The 26,156-nt window shown below is 28.2% G+C and overlaps 3 protein-coding genes across 3 annotated transcripts; all 3 read left to right on the top strand.

Moving 5' to 3' along the window:
- The first annotated feature begins 9,783 nt into the window (after positions 1–9,783).
- LOC132931123 (TBC1 domain family member whacked) lies at positions 9,784–13,656 on the top strand. The gene is made up of 9 exons (XM_060997285.1): positions 9,784–10,330; positions 10,462–10,793; positions 11,960–12,059; positions 12,134–12,348; positions 12,418–12,598; positions 12,674–12,748; positions 12,822–12,936; positions 12,994–13,157; positions 13,247–13,656. The coding sequence occupies exons 2-9, from the start codon at positions 10,624–10,626 to the stop codon at positions 13,358–13,360; spliced, it is 1,134 nt and encodes a 377-aa protein (XP_060853268.1). The 5' UTR covers positions 9,784–10,330; positions 10,462–10,623; the 3' UTR covers positions 13,361–13,656.
- A 1,472-nt stretch (positions 13,657–15,128) lies between these two features.
- On the top strand, positions 15,129–19,218 carry LOC132931091 (SNW domain-containing protein 1-like). Its single transcript, XM_060997283.1, has 5 exons — positions 15,129–15,422; positions 15,515–15,668; positions 16,637–16,987; positions 17,069–17,958; positions 18,856–19,218. Exons 1-5 carry the CDS (start codon positions 15,409–15,411, stop codon positions 19,052–19,054), a joined length of 1,608 nt encoding a protein of 535 aa, XP_060853266.1. The 5' UTR covers positions 15,129–15,408; the 3' UTR covers positions 19,055–19,218.
- A 2,286-nt stretch (positions 19,219–21,504) lies between these two features.
- On the top strand, positions 21,505–25,478 carry LOC132931107 (uncharacterized). Its single transcript, XM_060997284.1, has 4 exons — positions 21,505–21,891; positions 23,710–24,133; positions 24,231–24,727; positions 24,911–25,478. The coding sequence occupies exons 2-4, from the start codon at positions 23,711–23,713 to the stop codon at positions 25,173–25,175; spliced, it is 1,185 nt and encodes a 394-aa protein (XP_060853267.1). The 5' UTR covers positions 21,505–21,891; position 23,710; the 3' UTR covers positions 25,176–25,478.
- Positions 25,479–26,156: the final 678 nt, after the last annotated feature.

The raw sequence follows: 26,156 nt of genomic DNA, 5'->3' as shown, positions 1-26,156 counted from the left end.
CCTTAATTTTCCACTGTATTAATCTATTACGATAAGACATTATAAGAGTATTATTATATTGTACAATATTAATATTTATAGTATAATAAACTAATAAAGTATAACGTACTTTGGTTTTGGGTACATGTAATTAAATTGCATACATAACGCGCCGTCATGCAAAAAATATTCGTACTAATAAAATATTATTATATAGTGCGTATTTTTTAATTCTTTAAAAGTTATGATGACTTATAACGCTGTTGGTCTTGTTCACGAAATTAAGAAGAAGTCAAAAAGTGATTCCTCTTTTCATTTTTATATTACACGACTGAAATATTTATACATGCATACTTTAAGTTTTAAAATCACATCATTATTATTTTATAAATTTTACTAATATTATACCTATTGTAAAACATAATTTATTATAACTTACTTTAAAAATACATTATAATTGGTTTTATTTCTTTCTCGCGATATCCGTCGTGTTATTTTCAAAATTTAATAATATAACCTGAATACTGAAACGTCAGAATATAAAGGTAAGTGTATAGTGCGTATGTGCTTCAGTTAGTGTAATGAATCACATCGTTTAACGATAGCAATTACAATTTTTAATTAAATTGAATTTTAAAATAATTAATGTGAATGTATAAACACTTTCGCGTAGCTTAATGCATTTACTTAATTTTTACGAATACAAATTATAATACCTGTGCCTTAAAGTATATTATGTTCACTTTCAAATATATTGATTTATTTTTTTTTTTTAAGAATTTATTCTAATTTAAGAAACAATGTATTCTTATATAAATGATAATACAATATACTCGTACATAGCAATGTTATGACAACATTATACCAAAATTAAACGGATAGGGATATTTATCAAATCAGTAGCGGTAATCCCTCGTGGCAACTTTCAAATTTGGCCTACAGTATATTAGTCAATTTATAATATTGTATAATATTACGACAAACAAATAAAAATTATTTTGGTCTTTAGTTACAACTTACAATGTGATTTATATTACGTAGGTATACAGTCTGTACCAATGCAGGCAATACTATATATTAAAATTTATTTATATTACACAACAACCGTGGGTTGAATTTTATCTAAATATTTACATATATAGCCGCCATACTGAGTTGCATTTATAATAACAATATTTTTAAAAGTCCACTTATTAAAAATGATTTCCATACTATATAAGGAACATAAAAGCAACGCTCTCTATTTCATCACGTCTGAACTATACAGTATCGTTTGAAACGTTATGACCGAGGTTAAAATAATTATTAAGTTATATAAATTATTATAGCTACAGCATTGTTCTGTATGTTATGTTAATTGTATGGAAACGCAAACGTCCTTATTATTATTATATTTTTTCACTTTCTCCGGCCCGCGCCGTTATATATATATATATATTTAAGGCTCACTCAGATGATGAGTCAAGATTGAAAAAATAGAACTGTTTTAGAGGTCAACCATAATTGTTTGATAATAGTTGGGAACGATAAGGGGACTTCAGCAAACTGTTTTTATAATTAAAAGCCTATTCGAACACAGATTATAAGAAATTAAGCTGTTAATACATTTCTTTCAATTAACTATATGTAAGTGCTCACTTACGAGGGAAGTCTTTCGTGCGCGTCTATTATAATAATGGAGTACCTATACCTAGTATGCCTACTAAATGAGGTTTAATATATGGCAATTTCAATAGAATAATGAATAATATATACAATACTAATAATAAAAATAATGATAATAATTTCATGGAAAAATGATCAATAATTGAAGTGCGTGTTCAAATAATTTACAAGTGGTATCGTGCCAGTTTATTATTGTTGGTTTTAACTTATTGTTAAGTTACAACAAAATCATTTAAAAAAAAAAAATTTTTTAGATGGTTTAGTATAATATAGCTTTTGCTTTCATTACAGGATTAAATCGTATACTCGTATAATACAATATAGGAATTTAAATGTTTACACTTCAGCTGCAGTATACAGAACAAAGCATTACTGTACCTATTGTAGTTTGAACATCGTTAATTTACGTCCAATAACATAAATATGACAAATGTTACATCACTTTATAAAAAACAAATTACTTTTTTTAATATAAAATTAAAAAAAAAATAAGACGATGTAACCCTAATTATGTTGACCTGCATATTGCATACACGTTTATGTTCTATTATTATAATTTCGACTGATGTGGCCCGAAAACTCTTATCTCCGTGGGACTTTTTTTTCTCTCATCAAAATGACTCGTGTGTGGTGTGTCTCATCGTTCTCTAAATGTTTGATAATAAATAAACATATTCAGTCACTTTGTACTATATCCAGTGACGTACTTACTGTAGTGGGAAGGTCAGTTGCTATTGTACTAATCATGATACCCCCTCCTCCCCGTCAAGCTATCGTGTATCCCGATTGAGCCATTACACTGCTGTCACTGCCGGGTCTGCCCACCCGATAGTGACAGACTAAATACAAATATTTAACACTGTGATAATGTAATATGTATCATTATAATATAGATTTTAGTTTGTACTTTGCACATTAAAGTATTCAAGTATCTACATAGTATACATATAATAGTGTTGACGAATTCATTCTTTTTTCACTAACCTATAGTAGTATAGTATATTTACGCTCAAACATTTTATTTAAAAATTTAAATTAAATCCGCGGTACTATATTGTGTTGTAATTTTCCAAGTGAGTAATAATAATTATAAATACACAATAAAATAAACTACAATTTATAAGTGTAATAAATACATAAATTTAGGTGATTGGTGTCAATATATAGTTATGACTTATGTTAAATCTAATACAATAACAAGAGCTATTATTAATTGAAAATTAATCATTCAATATTATTCAATATTTAAGTATAAAAATCAAGTTTAAATAATCCGGTTGGAAAATTGAAAATATACGGATTGCCATTTAAAACTCAAAAATCGAAAGTGGATTTACCAATAAACGTGTAGGGGTTGGATAAATTAAGGATATTATTACAATTGCATTGATATATATTATATCACATCCCAAACTCTGAATTTAAATTTTCTAAAAGTTCCATTTAAAATAATTAAATCACTTAGCTAGCAATTATTATGTTCTCGAGAAAAGGTACGCTTTTTTGGTAAAATATTTGTAGTTTCTACAAACTAGTGGTGTAAATGGCCTATAACTTACTCTGCTTGTTTTCAGTATCTAATTGTTATGCAAAAGTGGTGGCGGAAAATTATGCAAATGTGTATAATGTTATTTGCTAATTTTGCCTCATTATTTAATTAATTACTTAAATAATATTATTATATGACGTAATATAATAGTTTTAAACTGTACTTATTACTTAATACCTATATTTATATCTATATAAACATTTCATCACCCTGGAACACATCAGCATCACTGTATTCACTTATGAAAACATAACATTTTCAGTAAGTAGGTACAGAGAAAAAAAATTTACCGTATAAATTAGATTACATAATTATAATAAGTATTATAATTTATGAGACAAAATAAAAAAAATAGCCATATTACCTCTATTCACCCACAAAAAATGTGGTAGTTCCCTAAATACATCCTAAAATAATCCTTATTTAATGTCCCAAGTGCATCTGAAATAAGGTATCATCCGAATGCCTTCAATAAAATAAGTATTTTAAAATCGTATATTTTACGTAGCCCGAACGCGTCCAGTTAATTTAAGTTACCATAAGTGCACTATGAGAAAATAAACTGCGGACTTCACCCCAGATATATTTGGTTATTATTAATTATTTTATTAATTTGGCATAGCTACACCTATCTTTTACACATTTTAAGTTTAGGTAAATGTACTAATTTTTAGTATATAACTGAATCATATATTTTTTGAAATTTTTTGAAATTTAAAACACGTGTAAGCGTTTAACTACTTGTCTATATTATCGCACTACTTCACACATCAGTTCATTACTCACACTTACAAAAAAGTTACAAGTATATATTATAGTGATCGTAAATAAGTTTTAGTCGTTCTCAGATATTATCAAAGATAAAAATGAATTGTGGTATCCCCCACCACTGCCAATTCCTAGTCATTGACCATTGCTGTAAAAAATACGTATATAATTATACATTTATACTATAGTATATTATTTTATAATATTATAATATTCAATTGTTGGTTCTGTCTCTTAAAGTTTGGACTGCAGATCGAATACGTACTTAGACTATTATAAATTGTTATAATATATAATTTGTGGATAAAACTACGGACGCATTTGGGCTATGAAAAAAGTAAAATTAAAAATGAGATAGGTACACTCACTCGGGACATTCCCGAATATAAACCTTGTTAGTTACTCTACTTCATACATATAAATATTTAAAGTATCTAAATATCTTTTAGTTTTCAAAGAACTTTTCCAAACAACGAGTATTGTTATTTATATAGTATATTATAGTTTAATATAATACGTATTTCTACTATAAGGGAAATGCAAAAACTTAAAACATCCAATACAACATTCAAACTTTCCAAAATATTTCGCTATGGAAATTAATTAATGCCCCTCGCCTAAACATTTCTACAATTCATTTCAATCTCAAATTGAAAACAGTCCATGAAGAAGCTAAACTATTTATTTACAAACGCTTCTATACTAGTCGTCTAATCTCACACTCTAATCCACTTGTAATAAACAACCTATAGGTGTCTCCATAATTCCTGATAATCCACCAAACGTCTTAAACGTTAATTTTGTTGTGATCTGCTATAGATGAATATTAATTACCAATTACAAATTATGTACAATATACATACTCAAATTAAAATACATTTTTAAAAAAATCATCTCTCCTCAAAGTTTGACTGACGTATATATTTATTTTTTTAATATATAAGTATAAGCATTAAGCACTGCATATATCAAACATTTTTAATCATACCATTCTTAGTATTCCATAGAGACAGATTACATATATTTCTTGTATAAATAAACAAAATAAATATTTATATTCTATATGTTATACGCAAATTTATATACATTAATTATATACAATCACATGAAAAATATTAATTCATTTCCCATAACTTTGTTACATGGAATATCATTTATACTATGGTTATAATAGCAACATACGAGTACATATAATAGTGACGATAATTAAGTGTATTATGTTGAAATTGGGGAATTTATCAATTCCGCCAATTGGCGATTACTACTCATAATTATATCTATCTATCGACTCCCGCTGAGCTTAAAATTTATAAAATTAATAGAAAGAAGCTTTATAAACCTTATACTGTAACTGTTTTAATATTTAAATAAATAAAGATTTATGAAATTGAACACTTGTTGTAACTTGTTGCACTTAAAATTATCGAAATATGCAGTCAAAATCATCAAAATATGCAACTCATTTTTATTTTGTTTTTGAAACATATAAAGCATATTATAATTATAAAAATAAAAATTTAAAAATTAGATAGGTACAAAATCGTGACTAACGAACGAACGCATACTGTTTTTTATTTCGTCGTACGGTTTATAATGTAGATGTCATTATATTAGGTTTTACTACAACAATATACAATTGTCAATATTGTCAATAAAAATGTTGATTTTTAAGCGACAAAGAAAGTATCGTAAATAGACATACTAGTCAAATACGACAGACTACGACCTTAATTTATTTAAAAAAATATTTTTGAATGTTTTCCAAAAAGGATTTTTCCAGACAATTGTACGTACATACAAATTTAAAAAATGCAAAATATGTACAAATATGCTAAAAATTACTCAAATATGCACTTTTCCAAAAATATGACGAAATATGCAAAAATATGCAAATTTAAATTTAATATTTAGTTTCTCCATTTCCATTTCATGCAAATGCAAGAAATCCCGAACCCTCTTATAACTTTTGATAATATTGGGTCACATATTTTAAGTAAGTAAATTTAGAAACATTTATTTACAAATATTATACTAAATACTAATACCTACATAATTTATTAAGTTATGTTATTAATAAATACTTACTATTTAGTATGAACAGCAAATAGCCGGCTAAGTCGAAACAAAATAGGTGGTCAAATAAATGCAACATATATGCGGTATCTAACTAAAAATATTTAGGTAAGTTTCTTATTTTCGCTTTACATTGAATTCATAATGATACCTTTCGGTTATCATCAAAAAACAAAAAAAAAGCATAAAAAACTTGATACAATAAATTTATACTATAATATTATATCACGTTCCACCTCCGTAACTCGTTGAATACTTGAATATCGTCGTTTATTACCGTGTTTTATTATTAACTCAATGACACGAATATTATGCGTGTTCTTATATCATTCATGTATAAATAATTTGTTTTATTGTTATTGTTATACACGCGTTATAATTGCACTTGTAAACCATGGCTCGTGACGCTCGTGCAGTCGTGTGGTGATGTTCTGAAATCACCAAAATTCAAACGGAAAATATTTACATTCTACATTTATTGGAAATCGTTCATTGCGTCCTAATTATATATGCCAGGAAACCACCTAACTTATTATTATTATGCTGTCGGATGTGTATATGCCCGCGAATACATTGATGTAGATATCGTGAATATAATATACCTAATATCACACGACCAATGACCATGGCTGTCGAATTAACAAAAACCGCAATTATATAATTTATCGGAGTTGTACATTTGTAATGATTAGTATTATATGCCTTGATCCATACGCCAGTCGAGGGGGGAAAGCGGTAGAATGAAAACGGCGTGGCGGTGGTGTGGATTTTCGAGGTATGAATTCATGTTGATGTTAACTTCCTGCAAGTTGCAGCCCCTAAAGTGTATAATATGCGTTATTTCATTGTCGATTACCATATTATGCCATATAATATATGTAGCTAATGTTTTCGTCTAATAAAATCAGAATTACATTTTTTATTACATCGATAAAAAAAAAAAATGCGCAAACTATACGCGTGTACCTTATTGGCTATTGTTAAAAATTACTTTGGACAACATTGTATAAAAGTGAAAAATTCCATTTAAAAAATAAATATTGTGTTCAGACTTTGAAAGTTCTAATTGTCTGAACGCCGCTTATCGCATATTATATACGAATTTGTATTACCGTTTAATCAAATTACCTCTTCTAACTGCAAAGATTTACAATTTTTGTTTTAAAGGATGATAATTAAAAATATTTCTTTATTGCTCTTTACTATGATTGACCTTAAACTACCATAAGAAAAACTTTAGTTCCATATTTCAATAAAACACTACTCTTATACCAGTATAGCGTAGCCAGAATTTTAAAATGGGGAGGGCACACCCAAAGTACTAAAAAAACATAATCAACAATTATTTACAATAACAGTTCATTTTTATATTAAGTTGATACAGGCGATGGGGGGGGGGCAATGGCCACTGCCTCATGGGTACTAATCTATTTTTACATTATTGTTATTTAACCATATTTTAATTTTTTTATTACATAATATTTTTTTTTCGTTAAAACACGCAAGTTATTAGAGCCTACATTTAGAATTATTATTTTAACCATTTTTAAATTGTAATATTTTACATAGGTATTCCTAACTTTAAGTTAGAATAGGTTAATTTACTTTAATATACTAAAACTAACAACATGAAATTTATTCTGATCAATGAAAAATTGATAGGTACGTTACAAGTTTTGCAACGTATGTGTTAGACAAAAACTGGCAAAAGTTAACTCCTCTTTAGTAAATTTTCTTAACATTTCCATTCAACCATAGTTTCAGGCCTTAAATATTTGCCTACCTGTGTCATCGATCCTTATATCAACCTGTTGCGGCTACGGTCGTGACTTATGTTACATGGTTTTGGTAGCATTGATTATAGAATAGACTATTTCTTAATTAAAAGATGATAATATTTTGGAGGGCAAGGCGATGAGTTCTTTTTTTTAATTGAAATTTTGTAAAGGTTATTTAAAAATGTTGAAATTTACGTTATTTATAAACGATATAATGAACGTTATATTGGGAATAATGAAAAAAACTTATTGTCTTACCCTCAAAAATATTGTCATCTTTTAATTTTATAATATAGGTATATTATTTACTCTAGAACGACTAGAACCAAAATTTAGCGAGTTCTACTCAGACTGCGTAAACGCGTTTTGTCCATGTCGTACGTGTGTAAGAGTGTAAGACGGAGACAATACATTCGGGTGTGACATCCTCTTAACAGGGCGCAGAACTACAGAAGATAATAATTCTAATATAACCATTAATCATGGACTAGTAGTGCGCAATGTGGGAGTCAACAATAAATTAATAAATTACCTAAAATTAACGATTTAATTTACATTAATAACATTTTTGTGTACTTATAAAGACCATTAAGCAAATATACTCGTATATTATACACTTACCTACATAATGTAGGTATGAAGGGGGTCGTATCATCAAAATAAATAATTTTGAGGGTCGTGGATCAAAAAAGGTAGCGCACCACTGCCATAGACCAAAGTATTATTAGTAAGTGGAGTGTGTCGTGTGTGGTAAATATGGTTTAAATCGCAACATAAACTTTTGACACTTAGTCGCCACGAGCCATAATTGTTATCATAAATTCAAAACATATACTGATATACTTCAATAAGCTACGGATGGGTCATAATTTTCAACAGAATCAAGTGTTTAAGTTAGAGCTTAATCACAGCCCCTCGTATACCCTTTCCAACCTGAGTAGTGAAGAGTAGTGAATCCTGTTATTTCTGTCACTATTATTGTTCTACACATTTTCTCGTTTTCAAATGGCTCTATTAAAAAAGAAGACAAAAAAAAAAATCACTTTTGTGCATATTTTTCCCATGTTGAAGATCAATTCTCTAATGTCATCCTAATTAAATCTGTTATAAATTGCTTATTAATCACTAATCAGCTAAGTTTTAAAATTAAATAATCATATAATATATAATATTTTGGTTTTTATAAGTACACTTACTTCACATAGGTAACGGTTTTTTGTCATTATTCATGAGATATTTATTAATATTTCATTAAAATAACTACATTTCAACCTATATTAAATTAATTATTAAAACATAAATATTTAAAACATACAAATAACAACGGCTCTGGGGTTACTATCATCCTGGCTATCTAACGTGAATATCACTGCTTGGCCTTCCGCCGGCTACATTCAAGTGTTAGCAATCGGAATGTCAACGATTTCAATTTTCAACGAACTTACCGGAAACAGCAATCTTTTGGAAGGACCGCAAGTACTAGCCCGACTATTGACTAACTAGCACAATTAATATTTAATTTATCATTTATCGGTAACATTCGTAATGAACTAATGAGTAACTGACGCAGTGAGCGCTTTACGTACTATATTCAATGTTGTCTAAAATGTAATAAATAACAATAAGGTAGTTAGGTGGATAGGTGCGTCATAAGCATTACGTAACCGCAGTTGAATGAAATAATCACGAGACGACTAACAAATAACAAAAATATAAAAATAGCGCGGCCTATGTTATTTTTAAAAACGACGGTGCGGATATTTTTGGCTTGTCGCCGTGAGCCGCACTGGAATTCGCCACGCGCTATGCGAAGGCGATATTAACATTTAACAGTATCATCACTCATCAGTATTGACATTATAAAATTATAATATTATAATAATTATCTACTAATATGGGTAGGGTCGACCACCGCACTACGAAAACAAGTAAAACGATATCGTAAGCCTGCAAATGACACGTTTTTCTTATAAATTGCGTATTTAATATTTGTCCACGCTGGTCCGCCAGTTACCGCCACCACAGCAGCTGTTCCCCGCTCCGCTCGGGCCGCTCACTCTGCTCGACGATTTACACTTCACTCTGCCGCGCCACTCCAGACTTCGCTGGGCAGTCGCCAATCGGCAATCGCCAGTCGTGTCGTATCAGTAGCTTTGCACGGTCTTTCGTGAGTTGTTGTTTGCTCGAGCCCGGATCCATCACTTCTTTCCATCGGCCTTGGCGAACGGCCGATATTAATGTTATTTTTATTATCATTATCAAATGCCGACCACCGCAACAGCCTTTATCAACGAAGAAAAAATACCGAGAAAAATAAGAAAACTCAGAATCGTTCGCGTTATTCTGCATTCGTAATCATCGCCACCACTCGTCGATCGTGGGTACTTTAATCGTTCTGTTATCTTCTGCTGCGTGCGATGGACTAAACAGAAAGCTGTGCACGCACAGCCCGCCACTACCGATCTTTCGCCAGACGCGCGTTACGCTTATGTCCGACACGCCGCGCCGTGCGAGTGCAGTGCGTAAATTACTGTTGTTTAATAATATTATTTATCATAATATTCCATCGACGGATATTAAATCATAATATATTGTTATTAACTAACCGCACACTGCTGTTTGTTGTTTATGGTTTTGTGGTGTTAGTAGGTATCGTGTTCGAAGATCACAACATCTTGGCAAACTTAAAAGCACCTATGTTAATGACAGTTTGCAAAACCTGAGTATCTACAGCTCGATAATAATTGTAGTAAGTCTTACCTGTACAAGTCGTTTGGATTCGTGTATTACACGAAATAATATTATAATAATATGAAAGCGGCTAGTCCGTTCTCTGTGAACAAAATGGAAAACCAATATGTCGACAACGACGAAGACAACTACTCAGATGCCAGCTCATCGCTGGCTCCCAATGGTTCAGTAGTATCAACAGTGCCTGACAGACATGGTTTCCTAGGTGGTGCCCAATACCTCAACGAATCGTAAGTGCTTGATCACCTATCAGTATAGTGAGACCATTTTACATTTTGATATTAATTTTAAATTGTGTACAATGTACATGACCTATGGCTTTTGTGGTTTATAATAACTAATGACATAATCTATTATAATTATTATAAAGAATTTTGGAATAATTGCATGTTTTATACATAGTTTTCTTATAATAATCATCATTTCAATATTTTTTTATTAACAAGTCAATTAAGTATAATTATTTTCTTTTTCTGTAAATGGATAACAATAATTTAAATACATAACATAAGATGTGATAACAAAAGATAATTATTGTTTATAAATCTAAAAATATTATTTTAATACTACTCATAATTTCTTTTAAATTGAATGAAATTTATTGCATTAAGTCACATTATGTTATAGACCACCTTTAAAATAATACCTATCTAATAAATAAAAATATAATTATCATAATCATTATTATTTAAATGAAACAAATTACAGTAAGAGCTAAGTGTGATGTGTTATAGATTGTTTTGTATTGTATTGACCACACCTTGATTATTATTGTGAAATCAATGTTGACACTCATAGACATCTAAATAGAATTCTTAAACTTTCTTTATCATTGTGAAAGTTTCATAAAAATAACTAATCAAACACAATAATATAAAATATGATAATAAATATAATCATGTAAAATTTATTATGTCTGACTTATGAGATTATAAAAAAAAAAAAATGTGCTATATTTTAAAAATTCCGTAACATATAATTTTGACAATCCCAATTTGAAAGATTTTAATTTACAGTCAAATCAGGTTTGTATATATTATACAACTATATACTTGCAATATTGTATATTGACAATAGTTTAAAAAATATTGAACACAGGAAGTTAAATCCTCTTTTGGTCATCCTAGCTATTTGTTATGCTACAGTGTGTGCATTGCGTACTTCCTGTTTGATTCAATATAATTATGCATTTATGGGTATTGCATGAAAACAACATTATAGTTCACTAGTTACACTTATGTTTAAACTTTAAAGGAAGTATATTTGGCTTGCTCTTAACTCCTCCCTGTTCCATGTGTGAGAACATTTTCTATACTTTCTACATAAATCTTGAATACATACCTACATTTTATCTCATTGCTGTGTGAAATTTTTATAACAAAATGTTTGATTGTAGGAAACACATGATATCAGCTAACAAAACAATAGAACGTGAACGAAAATGGCTTAATATGACTGCCAATTGGGATAAACAAATGATTAGGAATTTTAAAAAAGTAATAACATTTAAAATAATAATGGTACTTGTACATATTTTAAACATTTTATCTTAACAAAGTTTTTTTTTTAGGTACAAAACAGATGTAGAAAAGGAATACCTCAATCGATCAGGCCCAGAGCTTGGTTGTATTTAACTAAAGCAAATAAATTGTTGGACCAAAAGAAAAATTTCTATTTTAAGCTATGTGACCAGCCAGGAGATCGTAAATGGATTGAAGACATAAAAAAAGATCTACATCGACAGTTCCCATATCATGAGATGTTTGTTGACAACGATGGAACAGGGTAAATTCTAATAAACATTTATAAAATTTTAATAACATTTAATATTAGTTAAGTGTTTTTATTCAACAGCCAAAAAGAATTATTCAATGTTCTCAAAGCGTATACAATATTAAACCCTGTAATTGGATATTGTCAAGCACAAGCTCCAATTGCTGCATTTCTTCTCATGCACATGCCAGCTGAGCAAGCATTTTGGTGTTTTGTAGCAATTTGTGACGATTACCTTAGTGATTACTATAGTCCAGGAATGGTAACTGAACGTTTTTAACTATAGCTATGTTTCAAAAGAGCATTGTTTAATTTAATGTATTTATTTTATTTTTAGGAAACATTGATTAGAGATGGTAACATACTTTTTGCATTGTTAAAAGAACGTGAGCCAAAAATTTACAAACTTTTGGTGAGTGTATCATTTTACATCTTAATAATGTATGATTTGTGTTTATTATAATATAATATATTTTATTTTTTAGAAAAAGCAATGCATTGATCCAATTATGTATATGACTGAATGGTTTTTATGTGCTTTCACAAGAACATTGCCATGGCCCACTTTGTTGAGGTTTTGGGATATATTTTTATTTGATGGTAAATAATTTTAAAATCTTCTTATAAATTGAATTTTATTTTCTTTATTAATTGTAGGCATTAAAGCATTTTTCAAAATGGGTTTAATAATGATTAAAATATCATTACCAGAAAAATCATATTCAGATCTCAAAAAACGTTTTCCTACCATGTGTGAAACTTTAGAAGCCTTGCGAAATCCACCATTACATATGCTTGAGGAAGAGAGAATTATTAAAAAGGTATCTTTACCCTTATATTTGATTATGTCTTATTGATATTTTTTTAGTTAAAAATATTTCTATAATTTCCCCGTTTTCTGTTCTAATAGCTCATATTGTTAGAAATACCCGAAGATAAGTTCAAATATTACCACATACAACAGTCCTCGTTAAGACGAAAAACAAAAGAAACAAAAAAAGTTCGAGAAACTGATGTGTTCTGAACATTTGCAATGACTATTTTACAAAAAGTTACCTTAAGGAAAACAGGTTAATAATAAGAGTATAATTCTAATCTAATATATAAAATATATATTAAACTGGTCCTTTAATATTATATATTGACATAAAAGAATTTGTATTATTATTGTTAGTCTTCCATATTTGTAATATTATATTTAATATTATTTTATTGTTATATATTTTAAACTTTATTTAGAAGACTCAAGTAAAATTGTTGACTAATAAATTTTAATTCATTTGGTGCTCTAAGTGTAAATAAAATAATTATTACTTTCTAGTTTGTATTTTTATAAAAACAACCTTCTAGTAGATATTTAAAAATGAACATTTCTCTTGAACAACTTGAAATTTATTTATCATTAATGCATTAATGTTTTTTCAGCATAATATTAAAATTTGTATAACAGTCCACTAAAACGTACAGGTAATTCTGTTTATTTCAGAATTAGTTTTACTAAAGAACTTGTTTATCATTAAATCTATTAATATTTTGTTCAGAATTTTTTGTATCTTGTTCTGCATTAATAAGCTAACAAAATTGTCAATGTCCTCTGTGTACAAAAACATTTACAATACTATTATTCTAATTAAAGAATTTGTTTCTAAAAGAAAAAATGATAAAATTCCATTAGAAATAATGTTTTTGTGCATAGAGGAAATCTCACCAAAAAATTTAAGTGTCTTAATTAAAAAAAAAAATGTATAACTAAAATCTAACGGGACACAGCTAACTTAGTGCTTACAAATTTTATGAATGAATCTTGATTTAAAAGAACATGACAACATTTGTTCAATCGGATAAATGTTATCTGGTCTATACAATATTTAAGGATTGTAAAAAAAATATCTACGTGTTTTCTTGTACCATTGTTTGTTAATTACGTGTTTCAATAATGTTTACATAATTAGAGAAGCATTGATAAGATATTTCTTAAGAACATATAGTTACTCAATCATAGTTATTCACATGAGTCATAAATCATAATGTACCTGTTAGCGCACAATTTTTTTGACTGACAACATTTCAAAATAATAATATAAAAAAAAATTCTTTTCAAATTTCAAAACCCTTATCAAAATTGTAATGAATGAAATTGCAGAAACTTGTTTCATGTTATAATGGATATTACTAGAATTAAACTTACAAAAACCTATTCATTTAAGTTTTTTTTAATACAATTACTTTGCAATTTTTATGAATCTTGTCAAAATTCTAAATTTAAATGCTTATAAAAAAAAAAAAGATAGATATATTTTAATTGAAAAGTTAACCAATTAAGTATTTCTACCCAGTGAATAATTGATTATTTCTCATTCAGTGATACTTAAAAATGATGGAAATATTTTGAAAATTTGATCATAAGTATAAAATTATAATTTAAACTTTTAATGAATATTTCAAGTATCCACAGTTATTCGTTTTCGAGTAACACTAAAAACCATAGTTGAATTTAGTGAAAATTCCCGTTTTCCCTTACAAATGAAATCGTAACTTTGAAATAATAAATTTTATAAATCATATTATAGCGCTGCCTATAGATTCTAGGCCCTAGAGTTTATGATATCGAGTATTTAATAATTTGAACAGGATATCTACGTCTGGATATAATTTTGATGAGGGACATACTATAGGCAACTTATCATACGATTTGGCAATGTTCAATACATAAACGTCTATATTATTGTTCTACGTGAGGATTTCCTTATTAATGGCTGGCCCCGCCCCGCCCCTTCAATTTCTTTATTATCGTTATTATTAAAAAAATAGGAAAATATTCAATCAGTGTCCCGTGTTCATCATTGATATTGAACTAAAGATATTTCATATAATATATTATAATAACATAATGTATTAAACTTATGCGTTAGTGCATGTTGCACGTGTCACTGAGTGTCAGTGTCATAAAAATCTCAAATCTGTAACTGACTACTATCTAGCCTATTGAAGTCCTGTCTCCTTTGTGGTTTGTGCCGTTTGTGGATTCGTGTTAATAATCACTTCTGTTTTTATGAGACATTAGACTACATAATGTCCCTATTTAGGTAAGTACAAATATGGTTTATTTGCTCTGTTGCTCAAAAGTCAAAAACCAGTTTATTAATTTATATATGTATATTAATTTATAATTCCTCAGTGTATTACCAGCACCCACACAATTCCTCCAAGATTTAGAAGAAGATGACGAAGCTAACGAAACACTTGCTGAGAAAACCAATACTTTTGAAGTGTACGCTGTAAAAATTCCACCATATGGAAACAGAAATGGATGGGTACCAAGGACTGTTGAAGTAAATCTTAAAATATTGTAATGTAGTTTTGTGTTGTACTAATGTGTTATATTATCATTGGTTACAATTTTATAAATAATATTAATATGTTTAATTAATGCTCAAGTAACTAAGTACGAATAGTTGTTAAAATCTTATTTATATAGCAAATTTTGTACTTCAAAATAATATTTTTCATTTATACAAACTAAATAAAATATACGTGTTGTATAAAACATGTTATTCCCTAAAATACATTAGATAATCTATATAAATGTATAATTTTAATTTTGTACACAAGGGTTGATATTTGTTTACTAGTCTTGGTCAATCCTTTATCAAATCCATCAATATAGAACATAGACATAATATATTATATTATATTAATGGTATAGAACAAAATTACATTACCAAATTGCAGTTACATGGCATCGTGGTTGTCATTGTATAGTACTTTTGAAAATAATAGTTTTAATACGTTCAATTATTGTAAACTTTATTTGGTTAAATTTATATATTAAATTATTAACCAGTAAAAATAAATACAGATTTAATTTTTTTTTAAATCTTGTTTTCAAAGATCATCAACTACTAATTGTTAAGAGAACTTTGTACCCATATGTGTTGTTTCCATCTTATTAATGTGTACCGTACCAAAATATATGTTCAGTAGTTCAAATGTTGTGCGTTTGTATAATATTAATTTTTAAAAATACTCATAATTCACTTACAAATTATAGTATCATAATAAACTAATGAGAGAACACAACTAATATTCTTGGCTTTAAGTTGATTATAGATTAATTCAATCTAATATTTAAACTAAAAACATAAATTGAAAATACGTACATTTTATTAAGACGGAAATAACATACGAGGGTTTGATGTCGTCCTCTTAAGCAATTTTCTTTTGATTAAGATACTTTTTTTTAGAATTCAATTAATGTATACAGTACATTTTTATTAAAATAACAATTTTTTTTATCTAGGATTTTGGTGATGGTGGTGCTTTTCCAGAAATCCAAGTTGCGCAATATCCATTGAATATGGGAAAAGAAAATAAAGAATCTGTTTCAAATGCTCTTGCATTACAGTTAACTTCTGATGGTAAAGTTAAATATGATATGATTGCTCGTCAAGGTCAAAGAAAAGATAAAGTGATTTATTCAAAACTATCTGATATGCTTCCATCTGAGGTGATAAATGAAGATGATCCTTCTTTGCAAAAGCCTGATTCAGAAGAAGTTGCAGACATCACTGAAAAAACAAGAGCAGCTCTGGAAAAGTTGACTAATTCTAAAGTTTCGGCTGCATTACCAGTACGGGCGGCAGATAAACCTGTAAGTTAAAATGTTCTTCATTTTTATGAATTTACTATCTTATTTTACAGATATTTTTATTTACACAATATTTATGATTAGGCTCCTGTACAATGGTTTCGTTATACCCCTACCGAACAAGGAAAAGAATACAATTCCGGATCAAAACAACGTGTAGTAAGATTAGTAGAGGCTCAGAAAGATCCAATGGAACCACCAAAATTCAAAATAAATAAAAAAATACCTAGAGGTCCTCCATCACCTCCTGCACCTTTAATGCATTCCCCCACTAGAAAGACATCTGTTAAGGAACAGAAAGAATGGAAAATTCCTCCATGTATCTCCAATTGGAAAAATGCTAAAGGTTATACAATTCCATTAGATAAAAGATTAGCTGCTGATGGTCGAGGTTTACAACAAAATCATATAAATGAAAAATTTGCTAAGCTGGCAGAGGCTTTATACATAGCAGATCGTAAAGCCAGAGAAGCTGTTGAAATGAGAGCTCAGTTAGAAAAGAAAATGGCACAAAAAGAAAAGGAAAAGAAAGAAGAACATCTTAGAGCAATGGCTCAAAAAGCCAGAGAAGAAAGAGCAGGTATTCGGCTTCCTGGATCTGCTAAAAATGATGAATCTCGTGAGCGTGATCAATTACGTTTAGAACGTCAAAAAGACAGAGCTCGTGATCGAAACCTTGCTAGAAATGCTGACAGCCGTAAAAACAAAGTATTGCGAGATCGAGATATTAGCGAACAAATTGCTCTTGGACTTCCAGCAATTACTAGAAAAACAGGAGATACTCAGTACGATCAACGTTTGCTTAATACAACAGCAGGTATGGATACCGGTTTTGGTGATGATGAAGAATATAATGTGTATGATAAACCTTGGCGTGGAAATAGCTCTTTGGCTCAACATATTTATCGCCCATCTGCTAATATTGATAAAGAAGTGTATGGTGATGATTTAGACAAAATTGCTAAGACAAATAGGTGAGTGTGGTATTATATGGTTAAAATACTTAATTAATAATTTATATTTAATAATATTAAATATTCAATGAAGCTTTAATTTAAGAGATTCCAAAAATGAATAATTCAAAGCTGCTAATGCAATTTTGTGTATTTCATGAATTATGAATTTTTATAAAACAATAATATTGTTTATTAATATTAGAAAAATTTTAATTTTAACTGTGTTAGAAGCTTTTCTTAGTTTTATAAGGAATATTCAAAGGGTTAGTTTCCCTATGCTAAGAAAAAAAAATTGCATTAAAATGTTGTAATTTTCCCACAGTAAGATTTAACTATTTTTTATATTATAACCACTGTTTGTCCCCATACATTTTTGTGATAAGTTTCTTCAAACTCTATAAAAAGTGACATTTCTGCAGAATCAGTTAGTTATATTGTTTGGAGGCCCATATAAAAGGGAAGTTTTAGGGGTTGAACCCCCCCTCCCTGAAAATTGATCCTGGATATGTGCTTGATTGTTTGACTTCTGAACTATTTTCTTCACAGAAGTTTTTAATGTTGGAAAATTAAAAATTCTTAACAAGTTAGTTTGTTTTTGTCATTAAAATCTTTTCTCGGTGGCAATTATTCAGAAGAAAAATCGAGTCTATTTTATTAAGAGGGTTTGAAGAAACATAGACCATGTTACTAAAAATGTATAGATGAACAGCTATTTTATAAAAAAGAATATTCTACATCCTGCTTTAAGTTATAACAATTTTATTTTATTTTTTTCCTGGTATAGGAAAATTGATTTGATTCTCAAACAAACGTTTTATTTAAAATCCTGACATTTTTAATCAGCTAAATCTAAAGACATAATTTAACTTTTATTGTCTTGTCTTCCATAAAATTATAATTTTTGCTTTTATTTAGGTTTGTGCCAAATAAAGAATTTAGTGGAACAGATCGTGATCCTAAAGCTAGTGGTCGATCTGGTCCAGTTCAATTTGAAAAACATCAACAAGAAGAGGATCCATTTGGTTTGGATCAGTTCTTAACTCAAGCCAAGCATGCATCTAAAAGGTCTCAACCACAACAACAAGATCGTGATAAACGTCGTAGAAAAGATTAATTTCTTTTTTTCCTATTTGATTGAAATTGTTTTTTCGTTTATTATTTTAGGAATATTCTTATCTTTAAAACTAGATTTTAGACAAAGATTCAAGAAAATAACATGGAATTATTTTTTTTAAATTAATTATTCAATTAATTAAAAATATATTATCTCTATATCAATTGTTTAGTATACAAATTTATATTTCCATTTTCCATAGATAATAAGAATGGTAGAATTTCAAAGTGTACAATTTTCCATTTTCAGCGCTGAATTTGAATAACTCACTATTGTCAAGCAAAATAATCAAATTTCAATATATTTTTAAGTTTGAAAATTACATTTAGTTTAAAGAATTTAATCTCCTGTGATTAAGTTTAATTTAATTTAATTTAGTGAATATGGAGATCGTATATTTAGAAATAAAACCCCTAGTGTGTACCATTAAATTTTTGGTCACATCATGTTCTACATAAATAATATTACTTAATACAGCTAAAACTACTTTGTTCCAGTTTACACATCCCCTTGTACAATTTTTGTCAACAAATAATTAAACCATTACAGCGAAGCTAGGAAAGTAGGAACTAATGAAAACTGAAAATTTATTAACCACACGCCCACACAATACTATGGTTATAATAGCCAATAGGCAAATTTTATATCACCAGAGGCTTAACATCCAATATGTGAAAACTAGTTTTTTGATTGAGGATTTAAACTGTGAATACAATATAACATTTTTTAGGTAAGAAAAAATCAAAACTTTAATATCTCATTACTTAATTCTATTTTCAAGACATTTATATTCAATTGTACACTTTTAAGGTATTATATTATATTGACAGGTATTGATAGTTCTACATAACTATGACCATAAATGTTTATGTTGTCCTGTTCAAACATATTTTTCGGCAATGTCTTTCCATTGTTTCTGCAAAGATATAACGAAAATATACACATTAAAAAAATACATTTTTAAATTCAATATAATTTTATATTTAAACATAATATTTTGTAGTTTTAAATTGGTTTTTATATATTAAATACTAATTGTAAAAAGTTCATAAGATAAAACTCAATTATCACTTATATTTTATCATTTTATTTACTATAGGGATGAGTTTAACTTCATTTTTAACAAATTCACTAACTTCCTTATGAATAATTCTTATTGTCATGATATTTATTTTTATAATTTTGAATACATATAGACATCAATCAAGTATTTAATATTATATGTATATATATTTCTAACAAAATACTATTTTGATATAAACAAATAAGATATCAATACTGAGACTAAGTTTTGAATTTATTATAAAATATTTATTTATAATTTTTACTTACACCGCGGTTCATTTTATCGAATAAGTTTTCAATACCGATATCCAGTGTTCTTTCAAAGAACAGGGATCCAACTGCTATTACGACAAAGAAGCGAGATGGCCTCCTCAAAATTGTTTGGTAGAATACTTTTGTGATTGACATGGTAATAGTCTGAAAAATAATCCAATATTATAAAAAATAAAAATATTTCTAACGTCGGATAAATTGTATATCTTAATACAATGAAGGTAAATGTTCCTAAACATTGAATTCATAGTTTTAATTAAATATAACACTGGATTTACCTACTTTGGTGGAAAATCAATTAAAAATGTTAAAAAGACGGACATCATGTTAGAAAGTAAATTTTAATTTTAACATATTAACAACGCTATTGTACTAAGAATTTCTCTAATTTGTGGAACATGTAACATGAAATAATGGAAAAAGAGTTCAGTATCATGCTACAACAACCTCATAACCATCAAGAGTAGTTAAATACATACAATTTATAGAAAAAAATCGCTCCAAATTGTACTGTTAAGTATAATGTATGATATTTTAAGCGAAGAAACGCAAGTGTCGTAAACCTCAAAGTTCCCCAACCGATGTTTAATATACCCAACGACCGGATCGTAGAGGTCGAAACGAAACAATGATTATCAAAGATACTTTGGTCTTAAGTCGTCGTTTCAGAATCATCTCGATACCATTTACGATACCGTAAATGTGTCGCTGGCCTTAGAGCAAAGATGCCGAAAACGATTAGTCAAATTTCGGACGTCTGTTCCAAAAACAATACTGACCGTAGCTACGGTGCTTACCTGTTTTTACGTGATTAAACGTTCCTGAAAAAAGGGATATCTGCCGTCGATCGGATGAATAAAAACTCGTACTTACAACCTAATCAAATTTTTTACTAAAAAATGTAGATCACGGTTTTGGAGTTTCGGACTTCGGTGTTGGAACAGCAGTAGCTGAAGGACGTCATGATAGTAGTTATCAGCTGCGAGAGAAAAATATGCATGGAACCATAGAATACTTGTCGCTTGTACCACTATAATAACTGCTACATACTACTACTGCTACATAATTATAACCTCCATGATTATGCTGCTGTTGTTTTGTGGTATTAATGTTTTAAGGTTTTTCGACGAAATGCTCTCTCATCAGTTATCATATTAATTTTTTTCGCGGGAGAACCGGCAGATTTATTAATATATTTTTTGTTTTGATTAATTTTGTGTATATTTTACCAGTATCCTGTTCTTTTCTATATTGACGGCTGACAGTAAACCAATTACCAAACGACAAAGCGAACTAAGCAATTTACAATTTATAAATTAACCAATAAATATTAACCGTCGTCCCATTGTTTAATCACGGTTTTGAACCGTTGAATCTGCTGAGTCGATTTCCTGTTGGCAGTTTATCCTTTTTCAATCTCTCAGCTATAGCGAAAGTGTATTTGGTTATTAATCCGTATGTTCACAGTGAATTTATTGAAGTATAATTCATAAGATCAAGTAAGCAAAACACGTTAATTTTATTAATTTACTTAAAATCTGAATTCGTGATGACAAGTAACACGTTTTACAAAATCACACGAATCCTTACTTGATAAATTATATTGCATAAATAATTTTTTTGTTATTAAATGTAAAGTATTGAATAGGTTTTGTGTTTGTGCAAGGTATTTAAATAGTTTTCGATTTCGACTATTAAATAGATGTTTCCCTACACAATTGTAACAATATATTCATTCACAGTAAATTATGCTCATTTACCTATGGTTGTGTAAAGATCGACCATGACATTATTGATCATCACAAATTCACAGACGTTCATGCAATAATTTAGTGCAACTACACTCCATAGTTGAGGGTTGGCCGTTACCATAGTCTTACAAAGTACTGACATTAATCAGTAATTTTTATGTAATTGAATATGTTTAAAAAAACTAGAGAGGTCTCACAACCCACCCACTGAAATGTGATCTATGTAATTCAATACAATTAATTGCATAATTTGTATTTGAATTTTAAGTATAGATACTATGTAACGTCATGTATGTGTACTATGTATACATAGGCGCAATTTCAATATAAAAACTGAGGATGCTTAAGCTCTACATTTTCCGGGCATAACGTTGAATAGCTAATGATTTTAATATTATAAAAAAGTATTTGGGGGCGCTAATACCCTCTAAGTGCCCCCTTATTTGCGCCCATGTATGTATAATCTAGATTTTACAAATTAACTCAAAAGGCCTGCCAAGACTTGAGACTTCAAAATCATTCCAACCCTGTGTTTCATCATTATTGAAGTACAGTACTACAGTTGTCAAAAAGTATTGATAGTGAAGACTTAAAAAACCATAACTTTACAAAAATATTTCAAATGCTTGTAAATATTCTGATGGTTGTCTATTCTATTTCTGTTTACATTTTGATAATATCGTACTAATTTAGTATATATTTTAATAGAATAGTTTTATAGAACTACATCTCTATATGCACTACATAATATTCATACTTAAGTGTTTCTCAACATCTTGTGTAGGTTGCTGGATCTAAATCTCTGGGTAATATATTAATTTAAGTTACCCATTGCTATACATAATTTCTATCTATGAATAAGACTTTAATAATTATCAATAACTCTTACCTATGTAATATTTAATACTTCGAGTCTTGTATCTAAGTATTAAAAAGTATTCAGAAAATAATTCTAAGTAAACTGTTATTTTGTTAGAATTTTGTGAAAAATATTTACAAATTAGGCTGGGAAGTACTTAGCATAAAATATGTACCTAACACTTCTTTGACCAATTTTCAATATATACTTAATGCTCAATTCCGGGATATAATATTTCAAAAGTGTTAGTAAAAGATATTTTTATAAAATCTTCTACCTGTTACCATGGTGTATTGCAGCAATTCCCAAATTTTTACGAACACGGCACCCTTGAAAAATAGTTTGTGTTTCGGTGGAACCCCTTTTTACAAATAATATAAAATAATGTTCTCAATAATCATATACATCTGGCGCAACACACTTTGGGAAACGCTGGTATATTGTACCCAGTGCCGGATTGGTAAGATATTGGCCTACCAAATTTTAGAATAACGTTGGATTACAGTTACAGCTAATGTACGGTTTAAATATTTCAAATCAATTATATTTTTTACCCATGTTTGCACTAATTTATCAAAAAAAAAAAAAAAATACTACCAAACACTCAATACCGGCCCATCGAGTTTTACTCGGTAGCTCGCCAGACCAATCTGGCATTGATTGTACCCCTACTCTAAATCTAATATTTTTTTATATATTTATTTCAGGATGCCAAAAATTAAGAAAAGTGTTAATGATGAAAATAAATGCCCAAGTAAAATTACTGTTAATAAAAAAAATAAATCAGTTTTCAAATTTGATATGAAAAGAATTCTAAAAGAAAGACAAGCTGAAGGTGAATTTTGGAAAAAAAATGCTGATCTTGATAAAGAGATGAAAGTTGTAGACGATTTGTTTCAAAAAGAAGTAAACAATACTATTAAACATAATGATAAATGTCCTATTGTATTACCAACAGTTGGTTATATTATATTTAACCACTCTAAGTATAATATGAACTTCAAAAACAAATCTGATATGATAGAATCATATTCACTACAGCTACTTCTAATGTCGATTGAAAAAAATGAACTTAAAGCTACCATTATTTTTAATAATCTAATGAAATCAAATTGGTCACCAGTATTTAAGGTATGTAAAATAACATTTATTTTGCCTACTATAGGTACATAAAGCTAAATTTAAAAACAATATCTTAATCGTTATTTTTAATTAAAATTATTTTTAGGATGTTCAATATATTTTTTCAAACTGGGGAGCTGATTTGGATTCATTGACTAATAGTTCACTATTAAAGTGTCAAATTAACAGTTGTGAGAAAATTGGAAGGCACAATTTTGAACTAGTAATAAATTTCATATCTTATAATATACTAAAAAATAATAAAAAAATTAGTGATGATGAACTACTAACATTAGCCCAGTATATTGTCAAAATATCTTTTGATCACCATTGTGGACAAATGATAAATGTTATAAAAAGATTATTTAGTGCTTGCATCGAAACTGCATTACAAGAAAATGATGATACTTCCATTATAGCATTTGCTCAAGGATTGTATTCACAGTATAACTATAAACTTTTAAAGATGGTTGTTGATTTGTTCCTACCTTTAGAAGGAAATACTATGAAAAAAATATATACTTATTTAACATTCAAACTATTCAAGTCACTTTTAGAAAAAACCAACAACATCAGATCATTTCCATCTAATATTAATGAATGGTTAGTGTTATTTATGATTATTTTAATTTAAAATATGTTAGAAGGTATAAAATAAATAAATGTATTATACAGTTCAATGTGTTTTTGAAAGAAAAATGTAAAATTTAACTCTTCTATATTACATCTATAGCTCTGTTAAATTGTAGTAGATAATTGAAAAATAATTTGATTACATTTTTCCAGGTTTGTTCAAGATTTGGTAAATAAAGATTTTTTCAATAAAAAACCAAAAAGATTATTATACCGCCTTATTCGGCTGTTAGAACACGTTGTGATTGTTTTTGATTTATATCAAGATGAAAAAAAACTGAGTGATATGTATGATTTTTTAAATTATGTGGTTAAACCAACTGGATTATCAGATTCTCTTAAGCTTGTTAATATATTGGATCAATGGAGGTTGCGATTATTCCGTTTACATGTAAATCGCAAAAATAGTTTACTCTGAGAATCTTGTGTTACTGTTCATACATTATATTATAATTTTTATTTATGTTTATTTCTCTTATGAACTATTTATCAGTGATTAATTTTTTATCGAGGAAGATATCTGTTTTATTTATTTGAGTAATTGAACTTAATTCTAAAGTTAACAGTTATAATGTCAAAGTAAATTCATGACTGCTTGCATATATTATATTATAATACCAACTAAATTATTTATAATTATGTTTAATATTTATGTTAGTAAATTATTTAGAATTGTCATTCTTAGTCAGTATAATATATTAAGATTGAATTATTAACATAATTGTTTGAATTTATTTCCAACTAAAAACAATGTATACAATTAAATTATCTCAAAGGACTGTAGTAGCTATATAACGGCAAACTCTAATGAGCATAATATGAAGGTGTTCTTCATAACAAAACTAGTGTATTGCCACATCATATGCTTTTAATTTCATAAAATCAGTGATGACAAACAAAAATGATTTAGCTTACATAAAAATAATTTTTTTATGTTTGTTTTAATATATAAGGTGTTTCTCTTTCTAACTATCAGTAGTTTTGAAAATATTGGTAAATTCTCTGTATACCTTATTATATTTAAAAAAAATGAAGTGAAGATTGTATATTGCTCATAAATTCTGCAGTAGTTATAAGAATAAAGAACTGTTATGTACGCCATATGAGTGTTCAACTAATGAAGTCTAAACCTAAAGGAGCAATTAGAACTAATCTAACTGTGTTAAAATATAGACACACCATAGTCCATATATTTTCTTACACTTTGAAAATAAATAATAGAAAAATTTAAATAATTTTTGTTTAATTCAATACATTCATTTAAAAAAAAATCATTATAAACTAAGGCAGTGTTGGGCAGTGAAATAATATAAGTATCGTTTTATATAATTTTCTTAGAATTTAACATTTTACCAAATAACAAAAATATAATGGAAATTATTTTTGATAAGTAATATTC

Source organism: Rhopalosiphum padi, chromosome 1 (genome assembly GCF_020882245.1).
Source record: "Rhopalosiphum padi isolate XX-2018 chromosome 1, ASM2088224v1, whole genome shotgun sequence".
NCBI classification, from domain to species: Eukaryota; Metazoa; Arthropoda; class Insecta; order Hemiptera; family Aphididae; genus Rhopalosiphum; species Rhopalosiphum padi.
This window is presented reverse-complemented; position numbering and strand designations above follow the sequence as displayed.